The 22,229-nt window shown below is 51.9% G+C and overlaps 1 protein-coding gene and 1 long non-coding RNA gene across 2 annotated transcripts in view; one reads left to right on the plus strand and one right to left on the minus strand.

Annotated features, from left to right (window-relative positions):
- Window positions 1–234: 234 nt before the first annotated feature.
- LOC144725027 (uncharacterized) lies at window positions 235–8,964 on the minus strand. The gene is made up of 2 exons (XR_013586604.1): window positions 8,593–8,964; window positions 235–5,279 (listed from the first exon to the last, which is right to left on the minus strand). It is a non-coding gene; the product is annotated as an uncharacterized LOC144725027 (long non-coding RNA).
- Window positions 8,965–8,993: 29 nt separating this feature from the next.
- Window positions 8,994–22,229, plus strand: part of LOC144725122 (uncharacterized) — a 31,261-nt gene continuing 18,025 nt past the window's right edge. Inside the window, exons 1-2 of the mRNA XM_078604594.1 lie at window positions 8,994–9,302; window positions 12,174–12,260. Coding sequence (XP_078460720.1) covers window positions 12,174–12,260 — 87 coding nt within the window. The 5' untranslated portion in view covers window positions 8,994–9,302. The remainder of the gene's footprint in view (window positions 9,303–12,173; window positions 12,261–22,229) is intronic.

Below are 22,229 nucleotides of genomic sequence, written 5' to 3' on the forward strand. Positions count from 1 at the left end.
CGCCTTTGTCTCCCGCGTGGCGATGCTTACACACCGCGCACCAGGTACTCATTTGAGGCTGAGTCGACCTAGGAGAGACCCAGGACCGGTTCAGATATTCGTCACCGATGTTGGCCGTGAGCGGGATTCGAACTCTGGTCGCCGGGTTCGTAGCGCAGCGCGCTAACCGCTACACCACCGCTCCCCACGTTTAACACACACACGCAGAGACGACCACAGGAAAGAGTTCGGTAATTTTTGTCAACAAAATAAACGTGATTTAATATCAAACCTCACAATTTAGCGTGAACCACAGACGCGAGCTCGTTGGTAGTTACCTGGGTAGTTACCTGGGTAGTTACCTGGGTACTGAAGTTACATGGGTCCTGAAGTTACCTGGGTACTGAAGTTACCTGGGTACTTACATAGGTCCTGAAGTTACCTGGATACTGTAGTTACCTGGGTAGTTACGCGGACAGCAGTGATCTGGTTCAGGAGCCCGACGCCAATGTCGAGGCCTGTTGCTGCTGGCCACGAGGAGAGGGCTTCATCAGCAGCAGAGAGAGAGCGAGTTCGTGTCGTGTCGCTGTTCCTCCTCCTCCGTTGAAGGAGCGCAGACCCACAGTGGGTCACTCTGTGGTCTGTAGTTTGTATTACATGGCCACAGTCGCACTACTGTGGCTCGCCTTTAATGTATCTCAGTCGCTACGTATGTATCTGTCTATGCGCCTCTACGAATCTGTCTACGTGCCTTTGGGCTTACTATTGGTCATATTTGAGTTTACGGGTCTCTATGCAAATCTGTGGGTCTCTATGCGTGCCTATGGGTCTCTGTGTGAGTCTATGGGTCTCTATGCGAGTCTATGGGTCTCTATGTGAGTCTACGGGTCTCTATGTGAGTCTACGGGTCTCTATGCGAGTCCACGGGTCTCTATGTGAGTCTATGGGTCTCTATGTGAGTCTACGGGTCTCTATGCGAGTCTATGGGTCTCTATGTGAGTCTATGGGTCTCTATGTGAGTCTGTGGGTCCCAGGCTGTTCCACTGTGCAGTGGAACAGCCTGTACACTCGATAACCACGTCACTTGACTGGACCCTGGAGGAGCCTTCGTCTGGCTCTATGAACCTCTTGATTTGCCGCGGACCCAATCCTTTGTTTTTGTAACCTCAATCTGGCTGGGCGAGGCACAGTGATGCACGATGAACACAGTGGCGAAGCGTGGCTCGTATGGGCACGACATCCCCCGCCCCCTGTCCAAATCGAGCCCCTTTAATTGCTTGGCACCTGCCCCCCCTCCTGGACCCCTGCCTTACTCTCTCCGGTCCGTTGGCTCATAGCGCAGTTGCACCGCCCGGACACTCGATCATAATAATAATAAACTCGGGTTTCTATGATGCTTATTTTTTACCTACGTGACTTTACCGAAAAAAACCTCAGAGTAGGGACTCCTCTACTTACGAACGAGTTGGTCTCCAGAGGTCTGTTCGTAAGTCGATTTGTTCGCAAGTCCAACTTCACTCCTGTCGATTCCAAACGCGTTCCACGGCGTGTACACTAAACCCGAGCAATGGCTTTAAACGTTGCATAATCTCCTGTAGATGTAGATGCCGCTGGTTCTTCATGTTTCGCAGATGTAAATGGCACCACCGCCATCTATTGCGCGGCGGTTAAACTTACGACTCTCGGTCCGAACGGGCAGATAGATGTTCGTATCTCTGAAAATTCGTAGGTCGAATGTTCGTAAAAGTCCCTGTATTGTAAGCTTTTTAAAACGCTTCTAGAATCGCCAGCAAGCGATAGCTACGCGGCTGCTGTGAACGGCACTCAGCGTGCCTGGTCAGGTAGCGTCGTTAGCGGCCACAGGTACGGTGCAAAAGAAGTTCAACATACCTACATACATACCTACATACATACATACCTACATACATACCAACCCACTGATTGCTGTTCCCTCCCCGTCTTAAGAGGCGCTCATGAACAGCACTCGTCTCGGTAGTCGATACGGTGCAGTGAGTATCCATTTGCTGAGTTAACAAAAATAACAAATAACAACAATAATACAATTCATGTACCCAAGAAAGTCAAACCGAGTCTCAAGACCCTTTGCAGGAGGGTAGTGCTAATTCTTGGTAATGTTTGGCCGTTACATTTGAATAGTTCAGAGTGTTTTGTCCGTGTAAACAATTACCCGCGAATTTGATTTTGACAACAAGAAGATGCGTTGCTTCGTGCGTTTTCTTCATCCGCCGTGCACGTCATCATCATCGCCATCATCGTCATCATCATCATCGTCATCATCGTCGTCATTATCATCATCGTCATCATCATCGTCGTCATCATCGTCGTCGTCATCGTCATCATCATCGTCATCATCGTCGTCGTCATCATTGTCGTCATCGTCACCACCACCACCACGTGCACAACACAACCGAGTGAATCCGCGATCGAGCGCTGAGCACCATCGATAAAACACCGCGTTCGACCAAAACATTCCGCTCGACGTCTTCCCCAGTTCGCCAATCTCCCTCCCCTTTAAGTTACAAACTCGTTACGCGCCACACGCGCGCCTGACGACTGCCAAACGCATTCGCGCGTGACGATTAAACACTTACACGGTTTACTCGGCGTGATCGTCAACCCGCATCATGACATCAGCAGGCCCATGCCCAACACCACAACAACAATGATGATGATGACACCCATCGTGGCGTGGCTTGGCTTGGCTTGGCATGGCGTGGTATATAATGCGTAGCTCAAGCTGGTTGAAGGGGACCAAATCCGTTGGTTAGTTGATCTGGTTCCATTTTACCAGCTCCAGCAAAGCATCGATCCGGTTCCTGGGCCATTCGTTCTGCTCGACCTTCATCCGCTGTGGCGATGACCTCTTGACCCCCGCGCTCGCGCCAGTAGTACCAGCATCGCGACCGCACTGTCCTTACTATCGACCAACTACAAACTCAGCGCGTTTGTCAATAGCACTGCACGCGGCCTTCAAAGGAAATAAATCTATCACATACGACGTTTCGGGCAACACTTCTTCATGGCCCAGAGGCCAGAGATATATGGTGTGTTTGTGTGAGATTGTACGCATGTGTATAAGAGTTAGCGTGTGTGTTTGTACGTGTGTATGTATCTGTCTATATGAGTGTGCCTGTACTTCAATTCAAGTGTGCACGTGTATACGTGTGTGTGGTAACGTGTGTGTGTTCATATGTGTGTTTTTGTAAGTAATTATACACATCTGCCACATAATGAGTAGCAATTTGGCGAGTATATACAATTAACGTATATCGCGTCATGCACAGTAATAGGCACGGTGCGTGATCACACCGGACCGAGTTTCCGTTGCACTCAATAACGAATCGGCCAAACATCCCAATGTAGCAGGACCCTCCCGCAAACGAATCTTGAGACTCAGTTCTGATGATCCTTCGTACATAGAATGCGTCAATCAGCGTAACAACTCAACACCTCCCTCAACATCACCGTGCCCGAGAAGGGAAACATGCCTCGTAGGTGACCTTCCAGGCAATAGCCCTCTCTGCATGTATGTGGAACTTTTTTCGCACCGTACGTAGCCACCCATGCTAATCGGAGATGTCTGATAGATAATAAAATAAATGTGCATATTCAGCACAGGTCAATGATAATATAATCATTGTTATCACCATCATCCAGCTTCAGCCAACGTTGATGACTGATTCCAGGCTCAGGTGATGCCGATGAAGAACTGGTCCAGGGATCACTCGCCACTGATGTCAGCCGTCGCTGGGACTCGAGTCCAGTGGTCCAGGTTCAGTGACGATTCACGACGATGATGATGACGATGCAGTCGATGATGATGACGATGATGACGACGATGATGACGATGATGATGACGATGATGATGATGACGATGATGACGATGATGATGATAACGAAGATGATGACGATGACGATGATGCAGTCGATGATGATGACGATGATGACGATGATGACGACGATGATGATTATGACGATGATGATGACGATGATGATGATGATGACGATGATGACGATGATGACGACGATGATGATGATGACGATGATGATGATGCAGTCGATGATGATGACGATGATGATGACGATGATGACGATGATGCAGTCGATGATGACAATTCAGTCTCAGCCACACATCGCCCAACAACCACACGTCACAAACACACGCCATAACACCAAAGACAAAGATTCCCCCCCTCCCCTATAGCCTGCACAGACTGTTGGGGCAAGTGCTGTTAGCGAGCACCTATAAAGGCTAGCACGGTTTATGAGGGGGTGGGTGGCCAGCACCACGCCCGGCCGCCTTTATCTCCCCAGTGACGATGTTTACACACCACACCAGGTACTCATTTGAGGCTGAGTCGACCTCGTGGGGTCCCAGGACCGGTTCAGAAAATCGTCACTGCTGTTAGCCGTGAGCGGGAATCGAACTCGGGTCGCCGGGTTCGTAGCGCAGCGTAGCGCTAACCGCTACACCACCACTCCCCACCATCACCACCAACAGAAACACCAACCACCACTGTACCCCTATACCCAAAACCCACCACACTCCACAACCTCACAAACCTACTTTACACTCACTCACCTACTCACTCACCCTTCACTCACTCCCCACTCACCCTTCACTCACTCACCCTTCACTCACCCTTCACTCACTCACCTACTCACTCTCCCTTCACTCACTCCCCACTCACCCTTCACTCACTCACCCTTCACTCACCCTTCACTCACTCACCTACTCACTCTCCCTTCACTCACTCATCCACTCACTCACTCGCCCACTCACCCTTCACTCACTCACCTACTCACTCTCCCTTCACTCACTCATTCACTCACTCACTCGCCCACTCACCCTTCACTCGCTCACCTACTCACTTTCCCTTCACTCACTCACTCGCCCACCCACCCACTCGCCCACTCACCCTTCACTCACCTACTCACTCTCCCTTCACTCACTTGCCCACCCACTCACTCGCCCACTCACCCTTCACTCACTCACCTACTCACTCAACCTTCACTCACTCACTCGCCCACCCACCCACTCGCCCACTCCCCTAGTCACTCACACTCTTTACTCACTCACTGAGCCACCTTCACTCACCCATTCACTCACCCATTCACTCACCCATTCACTCACCCATTCACTCACCACTCACTTACCTCACCCTATGTACTCACCCATTCCTCTCTCGTCGCCTGAAGCATCGTTGCGCCGAGGGGACTCTGAGGTCTGGGGCAGGGGTGAGAGGGGCTGGCGGGGGTGGAGGGTGCGGGCATGGGGTCTAGGGTGGAGGGGGCAGACAAGACAGTTTCACAGAAATGTTAGCGTTGCGAAATATTCACCACCACTACGACATTCACTCATCCAGCCGGAGACTCGTCCCACATTTACTCACTCAGCCACCCCACCCCACCTACCCCACTCACCTACCCCACCCACTTACCCCACCCACCTACTACCCCTGCCACTAAACCTCCTCCAGTCCACTCTCCACGATTGTCCCGTCTGCGTGAGTGTCGCGATGACAAGTTGAGGTTTCGACCAAGGCCGGGTCAAAGTGGTACCCAACATCGATACGCATACCCCGATACCAACATCGATACACACACACACACACCGATACCAACATCGATATACACACCCTGAAACCAACATCGATACACACTCCCCGATACCAACATCGATACACACACCCCGAGGAAGTGACGTGTCAATGCTCATGTGCTATGTGAAGAAGGCTCATTGCCCGAAACGTTGCCTATTATATAATGTTTTGTGTGTTAAGGCCCCCACAGTGTTATTGACGAACGCGTTTATCCCCTTGTTGCCTTGAATATAAACGGCAATGTTATCGGCGGGCAGCACCCACGGTGAAAGCCGACGCGACACACGAGAGAGAGAGCGAGAGCATGGAGTGGCCAGCGCCACGACCCCTTGCCGCCTGTGTCTCCCCACTGGCAATGTTTAAGGCCGAGTCGACCTAGGGGAGGCCCAGGACCGATGTAGCCGTGACTGGGATTCGAACTCGGGTCGCCGGGTCCGTAGCACGGCGCGCTTACCGTGACACTACTACACCCCAAAAAGACAAAGATCCCCCGTATAGCCTTCACAGACTGTTGGGGCAAGTGGTGTGAGCGAGCGGCACCGATGAAGACCGGCACGACCGAGTCGACCTAGGGGAGGCTCAGGACTGCTTCAGATCGATCGCTCGTCCCACCGATGTCGCGTGACTGCGAATCGAACTCGGGTCGGCGGATCTGCAACACAGCGCACTAACCACGAGTCTACCGCTCCCCACGCAGACACGCACGTGACTCAGCTGCCTGTGACTGCGTCTTGTGAAATAATCATCCAGGCGCAGCCCCCGATAATCAACGCCAGAGGCGGCAGGACACACGGTAGTGCAGTACAACACGGCGTGAGCTTGTATTGCGTATGGATGCGAGCGTCACCTCTAGACGCTCTATACAATGATTTCAGATAGAGGTCATCGACAGTCATGTTTCTACGTGAGTCGATGGGTCTCTGTGTAGGTCTGTGGGCCTCTGTGCGGCTATATCGGTCTCAATCTAAGTCTATGGGTCTCTGTTGTGAGCCTGGGTCTCGATGTGGGATTACGGCGTTTTATGTGAGTCTAGCGACTTTATCAGTATCTTGAAAACTGAACTCACGTGGCAGCGCAATTGAAGCGTAGTTTTTAGCAAAACGTATCATTATTTCATTCAGAACCCCTTGACTCGTGGCTCTAGAAGGCAGCGGAGAGCGAGCAGGAGGATTATCGTCGTGCAAGTTTACATCGTGAAGGCTTGAAAGTTGTCCCCAAGAGTTGACTGCCACGTCCGGGTTTGGCATCTCCGTGACAGTGGCACCTTGTTGGCTGTTAGCTGTGACTTTGGATTCACTCCCCAGAAAGATCAGACCTTGTCTCCCCACACACACACACACCCACCAACCCACTTACCCACTTACCCACCCAATCACCCACCCACTTATCTACTGACCCATCCACTTATACACCCTCCCCCCGCCCATTCATTCAACCAACCATTCAAGCTATCACCCACCAAATTACCTACCCACCAATCCGCCTACTAACCTACCCACACACTCACCCACCCACCTAGTCACTCACCAACACACTCACGCGACCACCCACCTATCAACTGACCGATGCCCCCACTCAGCCACCCACCCACCAACTCACCCCACCCACTCACCCATCGACTCAACCATCAAACCACTGACCCACCCACTCATCCACCAACTCGCTCACCCATCCACTCACCCACCCACCCACCCACGGATCCAACCAACCACCCACCCATACCGCCAAATGGCTTCTTAAAGAAACAGCATTAACCTTTCATTGAATATCAATGAAATCCCTAACTCGAGTCATCGCCCCGGGGAGCCTTCGTTTGCAAGTTCTACGCTCGCTGGAGCGGGGGACGCTGTGGCCAAATTGGTTTGCGACGCCCTGGCAGACAACGGGGAAATATTGCATCGGTTTGCTGACTGTGTCACTCCCCTTGCAGGCAGGGGCTTCTCCGGGGATTCGCAGTGATGGGAGATGCCTGAAGATTCATCAATTAGGAGCTTAGTTGTCTGCCTGTGTGCGCGCGCGTATGTGCGTGTGTGTGTCTGTGTGTGTGCTTGCGTGCGCCTGTGTGTGTTTGTCATGGGGAGGCGGTAGTGTAGCGGTTAGCGTGCTGCGTTATGAACCCGGCGGCCCGGGTTCGATTCCCACTCACGGCCAACACCGGTGACGATTATCTGAACCGGTCCTGGGCTTCCCTTAGGTCGACTCAGCCTCGCATGGACCAGAATGGCGAAGTATGGTTAATTTCCATGACCAGCAAAGAGCTGTAAATTATGTTTCACATTAATGGAACGTGGCTTTGCCCACATGAGGAATACGGGAATCGATGTATTTTAAACGATCCCATGCTCGATTAAACGGGAACCGACCGATTGCTAACGATACAAAGCTTGATCCGTGCTCGAACACATAGGCACCGTGTATTCAACATATCACAGCCATGGCTGATCCTTGTTACCCTGTTACAGCGCACCGTCGCTAACACGAGGGCACTGCGGAATCGCAGCAGGGGGGCTTGCTTGGAGATTCCCCCCCCCACTCCCCATTCTCTGTTCCGCGTTGGTGAGTGACCACGAACACAGCGAACGCCGCCGTCGCGAGACAAATTGGGCGTCGTTAATTCGACACCGGCTACGAATCAGTGGAGCTAAATGGCTAAACAAAGGGCCAGAGAGCGATGCGATGAGATATTCGGGCTCCTAATTCGAGGCTAAATGGACCTAGGGCAGGCCCAGACTCAGTTCGGATGTTCGTCACTGATGATGTTGGTCATGAGGCAGGGATTCGAACTCGGGTCATCGGGTTTGCTCGCACAATGTGTGAACCACTGCGCCACGGCTCCCCCACTACTAACGCAACGAAGACAAAGATCCCCTGTATAGCCTTTCACAGACTGTCGGGGCAAGTGCTGTGAGCGGGCACCTCCTGTGAAGGCCGGCACGGCACACGAGGGGGTGGGTGGCCAGCACCACGCCCGCACCGGCACAACACTCACCAGAGTTTGTTGGGAAGCTGCTAGAGAGGGTGGTGGTGGTGGTGATGGTGGGGCACGGTTGAGTCCCGTCTGAAAACCTATCCTGTTCATCGGGAAATACAAAAACGTGATCACATTAATACACAGAGAGCCGTCCAGGGCAAGCCACGTGCGTGTGTGTCTGTGGTGTGCTCGCTAACAGCACTTGTCCCATCAGTCTGTTCAGGCTACACGGGGGATCTTTGTCTTTGTGCACGCAACGAGTGTCAAGTTAATCGTAGTCTGCGGACAATGTCACTGATTTATGTTTAGACAACACAACGCGACCGAATCCTGATATCCACATACACGTACTATATCAGCTCGCATACACGTGGCATGTTTGTTGTTGTTGTTGTTGTTATTTGTTAGGAACAACGCTCAGAAGTTGCTAAGTGATAACCGCCAACTGTTGTTCAAAATCGGCTACCGGTTCACAAATGTCACGAGCCGGAAATCGTTTCCGAGTGGAATGTTCGAAATGGAAGAGCGTGGCCGACTTGGCACGCGCAGGCGTACAAACGGCACGGCGGGATAAGTCACGGCGTGGTACATGCATCGCTCTCTCCCATTCATTGCTCTCGTTTCTCAGTGAGAATTCTCTCACCACTGCTGGCGGAAGGGGTCTCCACTCGAGGGAGCTCGAGGGTTTTTGGCCTACTCTTCCACGCTGATCAGACATCTTGGAAGCGGTGGGGAGTACCCACACTTTACCCCACTGCGCCCCCCAAACACATACAGTCTAACAAAGACTAAGATCCCCCGTATAGCTTTAACATACTGTTGGAGCAAGTGCTGTTAGCAAGCACCTACGAAGGCCTGCACGGCACACGAGGGCGTGGTTGGCCAGCGCCACGGCCGGCCGCCTTTGTCTCCCCGGTGGCGATGTTTACACACCGCACCAGGTACTCACTTGAGGCTGAGTCGACCTCGGGGACGCCCATGACCGGTTCGGATAATCGTCACTGGTGTAGGCCCTGAGCAGGAATCGAACTCGGCTCGCACGGGCTGTAGCGCAGCGCGCTAAACCGCTGCACTACCGCTCCCCAAGCATAACAACAACAACCGCCATTCACCACTAAGTGGCGGTGACGTGTCACCACGACGCTTGTGCCAGGCCATGTGCACGTTGAGGCCACGTCAATTGTGGAACACCCGCCGACAGGAGGTCACGGGGCAGACCCAGGTGCCACGGGTCCACTGACTGAGATGACTGAGATGACTGGCCGATGCATCACCTCCCCAAGCACACACACGCGCACACACGCACACACACACATGCACACACGCACACACACTCACGCACACACACACACACACACATGCACACACGCACACACACTCACGCACACACACACACACACACATGCACACACGCGCACACACGCACACACACACGCACACACACACATGCACACACGCACACACACACACACACGCACACACACACGCACGCGCGAGGGGGGGGGGGCGACGCGACACACGGAACCGCACGCTGACACACGCACTATGGGCATGATGTTAGAATTATCCCAAGCGCTTATGACACCCGACTCTGCGCAAATAAACACGCGTTCGGGCGCTCGCTGGTCCCCCTCTGGCTTTGGTTAAACGTTAATATCGCCCGAGTTTGCGACTGCGCCTCTCGCCTGCGCTCCGCATGCAACGGGTGGGTGGCTCCGCGAGTCCCCCAAGCCAGCACAAAGGACGACTGTAAGAGTTCATTCTCTCCGTGCCGTCCATAAATAATGCCCTGCCATTATACAAGGAATGGTCGGGGGGGGGGGGGGAGACGCGGTAGCGGCGGCGCGCCCGCGGTTCGAGCAAAAACTAAACTAGTTTATTTTTGCTAGGCGATGCCCACTGAGCTATACTACGGCTCTTTTTCAGAAGCGACCTGGTTATCACAAACGATAGCCAAACGAAGTGGGGTCTCACCAGGTGCAAATTTAAAGCGGCCGAATACTCGAGACGCACGTTTATTAAATGTGGAGGGGAAAACCGGAGGAACCAGAGACAAATCCACGCGGCCACGGCGCGAGAGACGCGCGCAAACTTCAAATATACAGCAGCAACAGGCATCGTCAGGGTCGGGATCGAACCCACGACCTCCCGTATACCAGGCGAGGTAGTTAACATCTCCTAGCCACCGCGATGATGATGAGAGAGACACGCAAACTCCAAATATACAGCAGCAGCAGGCATCGTCAGGGTCGGGATCGAACCCACGACCTCCCGTATTCCAGGCGAGGTAGTTAACATCTCCTAGCCACCGCGATGATGATGAGAGAGACACGCAAACTCCAAATATACCGCAGCAGGCATCGTCAGGGTCGGGATCAAACCCATGACCTCCCGTATAACAGGCGAGGTAGTTAACATCTCCTAGCCACCGCGATGATGATGAGAGAGACACGCAAACTCCAAATATACAGCAGCAGCAGGCATCGTCAGGGTCGAGATCGAACCCACGACCTCCCGTATACCAGGCGAGGTAGTTAACATCTCCTAGCCACCGCGATGATGATGAGAGAGACACGCAAACTCCAAATATACAGCAGCAGCAGGCATCGTCAGGGTCGGGATCGAACCCACGACCTCCCGTATACCAGGCGAGGTAGTTAATATCTCCTAGCCACCGCGATGATGATGAGAGAGACACGCAAACTCCAAATATACAGCAGCAGCAGGCATCGTCAGGGTCGGGATCGAACCCACGACCTCCCGTATACCAGGCGAGGTAGTTAACATCTCCTAGCCACCGCGATGATGATGAGAGAGACACGCAAACTCCAAATATACAGCAGCAGGCATCGTCAGGGTCGGGATCGAACCCACGACCTCTTGTATACCAGGCGAGGTAGTTAACATCTCCTAGCCACCGACAAGGGACGACCACATTGAAGCTGGAGCGACGATCAAACGATGGCAAAGGCCATCATCGCGGTGATGGAGGCCAGTCATGTCAGTGATCATGGTGACGATGTTGATGTTGAAGCGACCTGACCACAAATCATAGCTCAACCAAGCGGCTTATCTACGCGGAAATGTATAGCAGCGTCGCAGAGGTTCGCGGTTCGAATCGAGCTGGCCTCCCTGGTGAATGCTGCGGTGTCTGCTCCTGCTGCGCGCCGTCTGCGTCGCTCGGGGTGGGCCCCGATGGCCCCATTCCCGTGACGCTCATTCGCAAGAGGTCAGAGGCCTTTGTGTGTGGCCAAATATTTGCAAATTTGAAAAATGACACCGCAAATTACTCGATTGGGAATTTACGTACGTATGCATAAAACAAATCTTTGCGCCCCCCCCACCCTCCCACGACTGCGAAAACTTGGCAGGACCCTCCTGAACAGAATCGAAATATGTATTTATACCGGAGAACTCCGATGATATATAAATCTTTTTTTCACAAATGTCAAGTAGGGGTGGGTACAGGAGTCACGTGACTCAGTGAGGCTTCCATGGATGAACACGCTTGTTGATGATAATAATAATTCATACTTTGTGTGATGTGATGTGTTCGTGACCACTGATGATGATGATGGGTATATGTTTTTTTCACACAGATGCTGAGCAAGACCCAAAACGTCAAGCGGTCAGCAACAAACAGCATCGTCACCAACACATTCCGGCATTTGAGCAAGGTTATAATTGTAAGAGCTGGGGAAAAGAGATGATGATGGGAAGGTATTCTTGATGGTGATGCTGACGCTGAGGATGTCAGAGGTCATGACTGTGATGATGATCACGATGATAAGGGTGAGGGTGATGCTGCTGCTGCTGATGATGATTTTAAGCACGATGATGTTGCTGCTGATCATTGTCATGCATCTGATGACGATGATCATCAGTTTTATGACTGTGTTGATTCTGCTGCTGATGGTGATGATTATGATTATGCTGCTGGCACTGTTGACCATGATATAAACAGATTATGCTGTTGCTGATTATGATGATGCCGACAGCGATGATTTCCACCAAGTTCGTTCAAGATGACCTTTAATCCCAACTCTCTTTGGCCATCATTCCGCTATACCCCAACCCACCCAACTACACCCACCCACTCACCCCCCACTCACCCCACTTACTCACCCTCCTCCCACTCATTACCCCACTAGGCCTGTGCTCAGCACGGTTGGCTATGTACGGCGCGAAAGAAGTTCAACTTACATACCTGCATTCATCACGCACCACACACACCCGAATCAATGAACTCACACATTCAGCCACCCACGCCTCCCCACTCACCCCACTCCACCACTCACACTCACCCTTTCTCACCACCCACACTCACCCCCACACCGTCATCTATTCACCCCTTCCGCACCACGCGGACTCAGCAGAGAACCCGCCCATTCTGACAACCCCCGTCTCACCCCACATTCACCCCACACCACCACCACCACCACTCACCCCCCTCGTCTCTCATTGCACCATCGTTCATCTATCTCCGCGTGTCGCAAGAGACACGGGCCGGGTAGAGCGCGTGGCGTGAAGGGGGCGACTCGCGCAGCACACACAGAGACACACACACAGAGACACACACACTCACACACAGAGACACACACACTCACACACAGAGACACACACACTCACACACAGAGACACACACACTCACACACAGAGACACACTCACACACAGAGACACACACAGACACACACTCACACACAGAGACACACAGACACACTCATACACAGAGAGACACACACACTCACACACAGAGACACACACACATATACACACACCCTCACACACAGAGACAAACACATTCACACACAGAGACACACACACTCACACACAGAGACACACACTCTCTCACACAGAGACACACACACTCACACACATAGACACACAGACACACACTCACACACAGAGACCCTCACACACAGAGACACACACCCTCACACACAGAGATACACACACTCACACACAGAGACACACACACTAACACACAGAGACACACACTCACACACAGAGACACATACACTCACACACAGAGACACACACTCTCACACACAGAGACACACACTCACACAGACACACACAGAGACACACACACTCACACACAGAGACACACACTCTCACACACACTCACACACCGAGACACACACAGACACACACTCTAACACACCGAGAAACACACAGACACACACTCTAACACACCGAGACACACACGGACACACACTCACATACAGAGACACACACTCACAGAGAGACGCACTCACAGAGACACACTCACGCACAGAGACACACTCATACACACAGACAAAAAAAGATCCCCATATAACAGACTGTTGGTGCAAGTGGGCTGAACGAGCACCTATGAAGACTAGAACGGCACACGAGGGGGTGGGTGGCCAGCCCCACTCCCGACCGCCTTTGTCTCTCCAGTGGCGATGTTTACGCACCGCACCAGGTACTCATGAGGTCGAATCGACCTGGGCGAGGAGGCCCAGGTCCGATTCAGATAATCGTCGCTGGCATTGGCCGTGAGCACAAATCGAACTCGCTTCGCCGGGTTCGTAGTGCGGAGCGCTAACCGCTACACGATCTCGTCTCACGCACACTGGCACGCAAACACACACACACAACAGACATACGCAGAGACAGAGGGACGCGTTACACCTGGAGCGGACAATGCGTCACCGCCACCTGAGGTCAGAGTGACCTGGGAACGCGCTGTGGATGAGAGACACCTCGGGTCAGAGTGAAATGAGAGCATCCGTCAGAGCGACCTGGGGTCATGGGCCAGCGAGACGCGAGGTCACCACGACTCCGTGTGGCTGAGGAAAAGGGGTCAGGGGTCAGGGAGACCCCTTGTTTCGGGGTGACAGGCACGCAGGGCCACGTGTGTCAGAGCGACGCCGGGTCGCGGGTGACTGTAACACGGGACAGAGAGTCGATGGGAGTCATCAGTAACCGAGGTCACAAGTCAACAGTGTCCTGGGGTCACGGGGATTCCTCGTCTGCTCCCTCATACCACGGCTCGGACTCTCCGAGTCTTCCGCGAGCCTCACCGCCGCCGCTGCTGGACGGCACGCGCCAGCCGCTAGCCACGTGCTCGCACGACGCAGCAGCACGGAGCGGGAATTCAACGAAACCGGTTTGATTTCGATTTAAAACTTTCGTGACTGCAGGGATTCATCTTCTTGGTTCTTTCGGTAAAGTCACGTAGAAGGGAAATAATGAAAATAAAACATAATAAAATAATATTATTAAAATAATAAAAATAATAAAGCAAAATAAAATTATTATTTTACTATGTTTTATTTTTATTATTTTATTATTTCCCTTCTACGTAACTTTACCGAAAGAACCAAGAAGATGAAACGGGTTTGCTCCTAGATTTGAAGCTTTCGTGACTGCAAGGATTCATACTCTTAGGTTTTTTCGGTAAAGTCACGTAGGTAAAAAATGAAATGAAATAAATGAAAACGACTAAATTAAATCACGACGTTTCGGGCGCAACACCTGCGTCCTTCGTCAGGTGGGGACAACGTAGCGACACGGGTTTGCTCGGTGAGAAGGGTGACGCATGTTCCCCGTGCCTGTGTCTGTCTGTGAGTCTCGACGCTTGCTCCGACCAATCCAGTCCATCGCCAATGCGCACAGACTGAAGAGGCTATTTGGGGATATCGGCAGCACGGGTGTGAGTCTGTTGGAGAGCCGGCTCGCACTCCACGACGGATCTCAAACATCTCTGGGGTCCTCTTGAGCTTGAGATCACCAAACTGTGCGTGGGGCTACAAGCGAAACGTCTGTCAGAGCTCGCAAGCTCAGCAACGTTTTTTGAGCCTGGATAGTAGCGCTTGTATGGGCGACTGGCGCGCATCGCGGTTGTACTTGTATATGTGTCTATCTATGTGTCTCTCTGTCTATCTGTCGGTCTGTCTATGTGTCTATGTGTCTCTGTGTCTCTCTGTCTCTCTGTCTATGTGTCTCTCTGTGTATCTGTCTCTCTGTCTATCTATCTGTCTATGTGTCTCTGTGTCTGTCAGTGTGTCTATGTGTCTCTGTATCGATGTGACTGGGTGTCTATGTCTGTGTATGTCTCTCTCTGTCTGTCTATCTGTCTCTGTGTCTGTGTCTCTGTGTCTACGTGTCTGTCTACGTGCACTCTACAGCTGTCTGTCATACCCATTGCTGAATGAAAGCCCCCACCACCCGCCCCTCCCCGCGCCTTCACGGGCGTGGGAGGGGGGGGTTATTTGACCATTCTTCACCACGCTGGTCAGAGCGGTTTAGCGAAGGTGGTCATCGCACGCGTGGTGGGGTGGTTGGGGGTGGACATAGAAGTGCGCTACAACAATGGACCGTGCCGCACTGCCCCCTGCTGTATGCATGCACGTTGAACTTCTTTCTCGCCGTACGTGGCCAACCGCACGAATCAGAGGTGCGGGGGAAGAACAACAACCTTAAAGCCAAACGGCATATTCATTGGTTCTTTCGGTAAAGTCACGTCGAAGGGAAATAATAAAATAAAAAATTCTCACGACGTTTCGGCCACAACGCAAGCAGCCGTCCTCAGGTGAAGAACAGAGCTGTCGGAAAGACAGCGTCCTAATGAACACTGCTAAGCTTGGCAGCGTATTTTAACGTCGTGAGAATTTTATTTTATTATGTTTTATTTTTATTCTTTCGGTAAAGTGACGTAGATAGAAAAAAAAAGTCATCAAAAATAATCAAGTGAATAAAAATGAAATAATCAAAAATTTAAACAAAAAACCACGACGTTTCGACCGCAACACAAGCGGTCGTCATCAGGAAAAGGGGTGAGTTCGCCTCTGAAGGCAAATTGTTTATAAAGGTTTAGAGATGGGCATAGCCCAATTGTGTCAGCAGCATGGGCCCCACCCACCCACCTCATCATGAGCCATGGTTAATCCACTGCTGGATGAACGTCGTGCCCAAGCTTCCACCGCCTCTCATCACGATCCCGTAATTGTATATTAATAATAACAGCAGTTACCTGCATGCTCCAAGCACTTGAGCTAATTTCATCGCTCCATCTCCTCGATGGTCCCATTTCGGACGTGTTCCCCCCCTCTGTCCCCCCGCCCCCTCCCCCCATCTCTCCCCCATCTTCACCACAGGCGCGTTATCTTCTCTTCTTCGCGGCGGCAGTGATGGGCGAGCGACGATTCTGCCCCGGAGCCAAACATACATACTTCTTTACATTCCATAGCAGCGAGCTCTCATATGGGCATATAAAGAAGTACGTGAACTTGACTGGGCCAAGAGTTGCGCGCCATCTGGTGACCTCCGTCGATCCCCTTGCAAGGTGACTGCGGTGGAGTCTGCGAGACGCTGTACACCAGGGCCTTGGGGAGACACTGGGTTGCGGATTGACGGAGGGGCGAATTGGACGTTCAATAAACGTCTTGCGCACACTTTCTGGGAGGCTCAACCGGGACACGTGGTGCGCTGGCGGTGCATAGTTCCCCCCTCCCCTCCACCCCCCCCCTTCCTCCATCCTCCCCCTCCCTCCATCCCCCCCCTCCCTCCATCCCCCCCCTCCCTCCAACCCCCCCTCCCTCCATCCCCCCCCTCCCTCCATCCCCCCCTCCCTCCATCCCCATCCCTCCATCCCCCCCCTCCCTCCATCCACCCCCTCCCTCCATCCCCCCCTCCCTCCATCCCCCCCCTCCCTCCATCCCCATCCCTCCATCCCCCCCCTCCCTCCATCCACCCCCTCCCTCCATCCCCCCCCCTCCCTCCATCCCCATCCCTCCATCCCCCCCCTCCCTCCCTCCATCCACCCCCTCCCTCCATCCCCCCCCCTCCCTCCTTCCATCCCCCCACCCCCGTCCCCTGTGTTTGCAGCACCTGTCACCGGAATAAATAGCGAGAGAGAAAACCGGTTAGTACCGGTTAGTACCGGTTCGCCGCACATGTCGACGCTGCAGCGCGTTACGAGTCTGTCCGCAGCGGCGCGTTGGTGACCATCGCCGCGTTGAATTCATCACACGCGCGGCACTTGAGCCCCGCGTGTGAGTTTCGCCCAGTTGCGATCGACTCCGAAACTATTTTAGAGGAGGAATTACCGGTTTGGCGGTTCCTGACTTTGGCCGAACCGATAAACCGTTCGTGAAAACGGTTACCGGTTTAGCCGTTTAGTGGCGAACACACTCGTAGGCTTTGGCCCAACGCGAGGCGTGTTCTGTGTTGAGTCAAGGGCGTGGGACGTCACGCGGGGAACATCGCTAACCGAATTGGCAAGTAACGATTTGTCTTCAGACAGACCTGGTTCAAACGAAGTCCTGGCCAGCTTCAAACCCTGCTTAGCCTCTTAGGTGAGACGAGATCGGGCCCCAGTCTGGTCGAATTGTACCAAGGGCACGTCACGCCTGCCATCCGGCCAGCCCTGTGGAGGCAGCAGCGAGGGGGTTGGTGTATCACCGCACACGCACAGATGGCGTGAAACTCCCTTCCCGTGAGCGTGGAAGAGGAGCCGTATACCCTGGCTCGTTGGCAGGTTACCGTCAGGCTAGAAGCGTGGTCTCCATCGGTTACACCCGTGTGGGTTTTCTCCATGTGCTCCTCCAACTCGTTAATTGGCCGATTTCAACCTTAATCGTAGAGGACCGCAGAGCTCGGGGCAATTGTTGGCCGCGTGGCTGCTGCTGCTGCTGCCTCCCCGTTCCTCGTCTGTGGTTCCTCCTCCTCCTCCTGACGCTTTGGAGTCGCCCCCCCTCTCTCTCCATCTCCCTCTACGACTGCGAGCGAATTCCACGCGGCATTGGCGCGTTACGAATCTAAATGTATTGTTTTATATATATTGTTGTTGTTAATGCCAAAGTATGACCCTTAAATCGCGTGAATTACGTGATAGGGTTGGGGTTGGGGGGCTGTCGGGGGAAACGCGTCGGTGTGTGTCATCACGTTGTTCGCATAACCACGGCTTCTGCCTTCGTCTGGCCCGCGAGCCCTCAGAGCAACGCGAACTCACGAAGCAGGAGAGATCGGAGTGAGTGTGGTGGTGGTGGTGGGTGGGTGGATTTGAGTGAGTGTATTGGTGGCGGTGGTGATGGAAATAATCATGTGTAGCCCGTTGTCAATCCACTGCTGGATGAAGGCCTCTCCGCACGATCGCTCGTGGGGGTTGTTTGACCATACTTCACCACGTTGGTCAACGTGGGTTGCTGATATGGGGGCGGGGGGGGGGTAGGTGAGTGAACGAGTGAGCGTATAGATGGGTGGGTGAGTGGAGTGGGTGAGTTATGGATGGGTGGGGTGGGTTTGAGTGAGTGAGTGAGAGGGTGAATCAATGGGTGGGTGCGTGAGCGACTAGGTGGGTGGGTTTTGAGTATGTGTGTGTGTATTTGTGAGTATGTGAGTATGTGTGTATGTGTGTGTGTATTTGTGAGTGTGTATGTGTGTGTGTATTTGTGAGTGTCTATGTGTGTGTGTATGTGAGTGTATGTATGTGTGTATGTGAGTGTGTATCTGTGTGTGTGTATTTGTGAGTATGTGAGAGTTTGTGTGTATTTGTGAGTGTCTATGTGTGTGTGTATGTGAGCGTGTATGTATGTGTGTATGTGAGTGTGTATCTGTGTGTGTGTGTATTTGTGAGTGGGGAGGGGTTGTTTGCGCACTGCGCTCCGATGGAGTTCAATTCCTGACCATCTACAGCAGCGCTGGCACGCGCTATCTGAACCTGTACTGGGTCGCCTCTAGGTCTACTCAACCTTAAATTGGCGTAGCTGCTGACTACCCTACCCCATCGGGTGCCGTGTTAGCCTTAATAGGTGATCGCTAACAGCACTTGGCCCACTAGTCTGCCCAGCCTTTCGGGAGGGTCTCAGTCTTTGTATAAGTGTGCATCTGTTTGTATGTCTATAATAATTAATAATTTACAGCCCTGTCAGTCCAAAATTGGATGAATGAAGGCCTCCCCGCACGTCATGTTAGTCATGGGGGGGAGGGGTGGTGGGTTTGACCATACTTCACCACGTTGGTAAGTTGCGAGTTGGTGAACGGGAGAGGCCTTGCCGTTGATATGTGAGCTGTGGTCAGGAATAGAACTCAGAACGGCGGGGTTCATGGCGCAGTGTGCTAACCAACGTACCACCGCTCCCCGTGTGCACATATCTGAGTGTGTGTGTGTGCGCATCTGAGTGTATGTGTGTGTATGTATATCATCTGCTTGTCCGACACGTTACATCACGCAGGATAAGCAATCCTGTCTCAAAAACGCATCGGGTATACATAACTTATGTAACACGATTTTTCGTCTTCTTTGTGTCTTTCGGTAAAGTCACGGAGATAGGTTCAAATTAATAAAAATAAAATAAGCAAAAAACTACGACGTTTCGATCACAACACAAGCAATCGTCACCTGATAATTTGAACCTATCTACGTGACTTTACCGAAAGACCCAAAGAATATGAATTCCTGCAGTCACGAAAGCTTTAAGTCAAGATTTAACGGTGTTTGTCCCGGGGTAGTAAGTGTTATTTTCTAATAGATTTTCCCTAAAAAGTATAGAAAATGGCTATTATTCCCCACAAACTTTGCTTTAATGACCAGGACTTTATGTAAAGGAATGCCACAAATGCACACCGCGTTTTCTCATTGAAAATAGGTACATTTCAAAATATCACTGTCCTGGTCACAAAAGCAAAGTTTGTGGAGAATAATAGCCACTTTCTGTACTTTTGAGACATAAGCAATTAGAAAATAACACTTACTACCCACGGACAAAAATTGTTGTCGTTACACATTGTAATCATTCAAATATTATATTTAAAAACAACATTCAAACTCGTATTCAAATATCTAAGTATATTGCACGTATAGAATGCTCACCGAGGACTTTGTGTGTATCTTCAAGGCTAAACGACAAATATCTTGGGGAGATGAGAGTTGTGTGGGGGGGGTAGAGATACGCAACCATCGTGGAGATGGAACGGTGGAACGGGCTTGCGGTGCCAGGTGCTCCAGATTCATCGAGATGGATAACTGTCACATCGGGATACCGTGAGAGATTGGAAGCGTTCATCTCGCAGTGGATAGATCATGCTTGATGATGATGATGATGATGAAGCGTCGAGATACATTTGCGAAGAGTTAAGTGTGGTGCCCACTGTGCACGTGATTTCGGAAGTCAACTTATTTTGCAGAATCCTGCATTGCAGACATGTTTTGGCGACAAATTTAGCCCATCAGCCAAGAGGCTTGGGTGGGCAGTATCACCCATGGCCAGTGTCACCCATGGCCAGTGTCACCCATGGGCAGTATCACCCATGGGCAGTATCACCCATGGCCAGTGTCACCCATGGCCAGTGTCCCCCATGGCCAGTGTCACCCATGGCCAGTGTCACCCATGGGTAGTGTCACCCATGGGCAGTGTCACCCATGGGCAGTGTCACCCAGGGGCAGGGAACCTCGTGTACGTTCCGTTTGCTGTATAGATACTCTTGCTAATTAATTGTCATCTTCTTGTCAGTTAAATTTGTTTTCCCAAAATGATAGGTACCGCCAATGACCTCTATCTCGTACACAGCAATCACCGTGACCTTGGCATCATATATAGGTATAATTTTCTGATATAATTATTGCAGAACACAATTTGTCGCATTTGCCCCCCTCGGTGATACCTATGCGCATGTGTTACCGTATTATTAGAACTAGAAGACGTTCTGGAAAGTACGACGCATCCCCAAACGTGTGCCCGGTGTCAATAAAGTTCTTCAAATCCGGTCACATACAAAGACAAAGATCCCCCGTATAGCCTTAGCAGACTGTTGGGGCAAGTGCTTTTAGCGAGCACCTATGAAAGCCGACACGGCACACGAGGGGGTGGGTGGCCAGCACTACGCCCGGCCGCCTTTGTCTCCCAAGTGGCGATGTTTACACACCGCACCAGGTACTCATTTGAGGCTGAGCGGACCTAGAGGAGGCCCACGACCGGTTTAGATAATCGTCATTGGTGTTGGCGCGTGATCGGGAATCGAACTCGGGTCGCCGGCTTCGTAGCAAAGTGCCATAACCGCTACACGACCGCTCCCCTACACACACACACGGCTACCGGATTATAGGACGCACCCTTCAAATATGTTTGCATAATATCACGAGGGAAGGAGAGTGGGGGACAGCGATTAGGGTTTCGTAATCGGGAGAATACGGTAATCGTATTCCGGGCGGGGACGTGCGCGTTTTTGAGTGCGAGTGGTTAGCGGAGTGTGTAGGGGTGGAGTGTTGGGAAGAACACGCAGATTCAATTAATTCACGTACGTTTCGATATTAATTAACTTTTAAGATTTATAGCCAGAGGCAACACAAACAAATTATTTTAACATCCAAATTGGATCGTCATGGTTAGTTGTAACTTGCACTTTCAATCAGAGGAAGTTGAATAATTCGCAAATTATTATCACGAACGGACAGAGTTTTTCCCCCCACTAACTTTTGCAGGTACAGTTATTAGATCTATCTAAACATATGAAATCCCATTAGGGAATGAGATAATTGTTTTTTTTTATCTCACAACGTTGGTGAACCGCTCCAATGTTCATCGTGACATCGTTTACGGCCCTCTGTCAATCACAGCGGGCGAACGCTGCTGCGGCTGAATGCGCTACACGACAACAGCAGGTCGCGTTGTTACCCATTCTCTTT

Source organism: Lampetra planeri, chromosome 22, assembly GCF_965212315.1.
Source record: "Lampetra planeri chromosome 22, kcLamPlan1.2.h2, whole genome shotgun sequence".
NCBI classification, from domain to species: domain Eukaryota; kingdom Metazoa; phylum Chordata; class Hyperoartia; order Petromyzontiformes; family Petromyzontidae; genus Lampetra; species Lampetra planeri.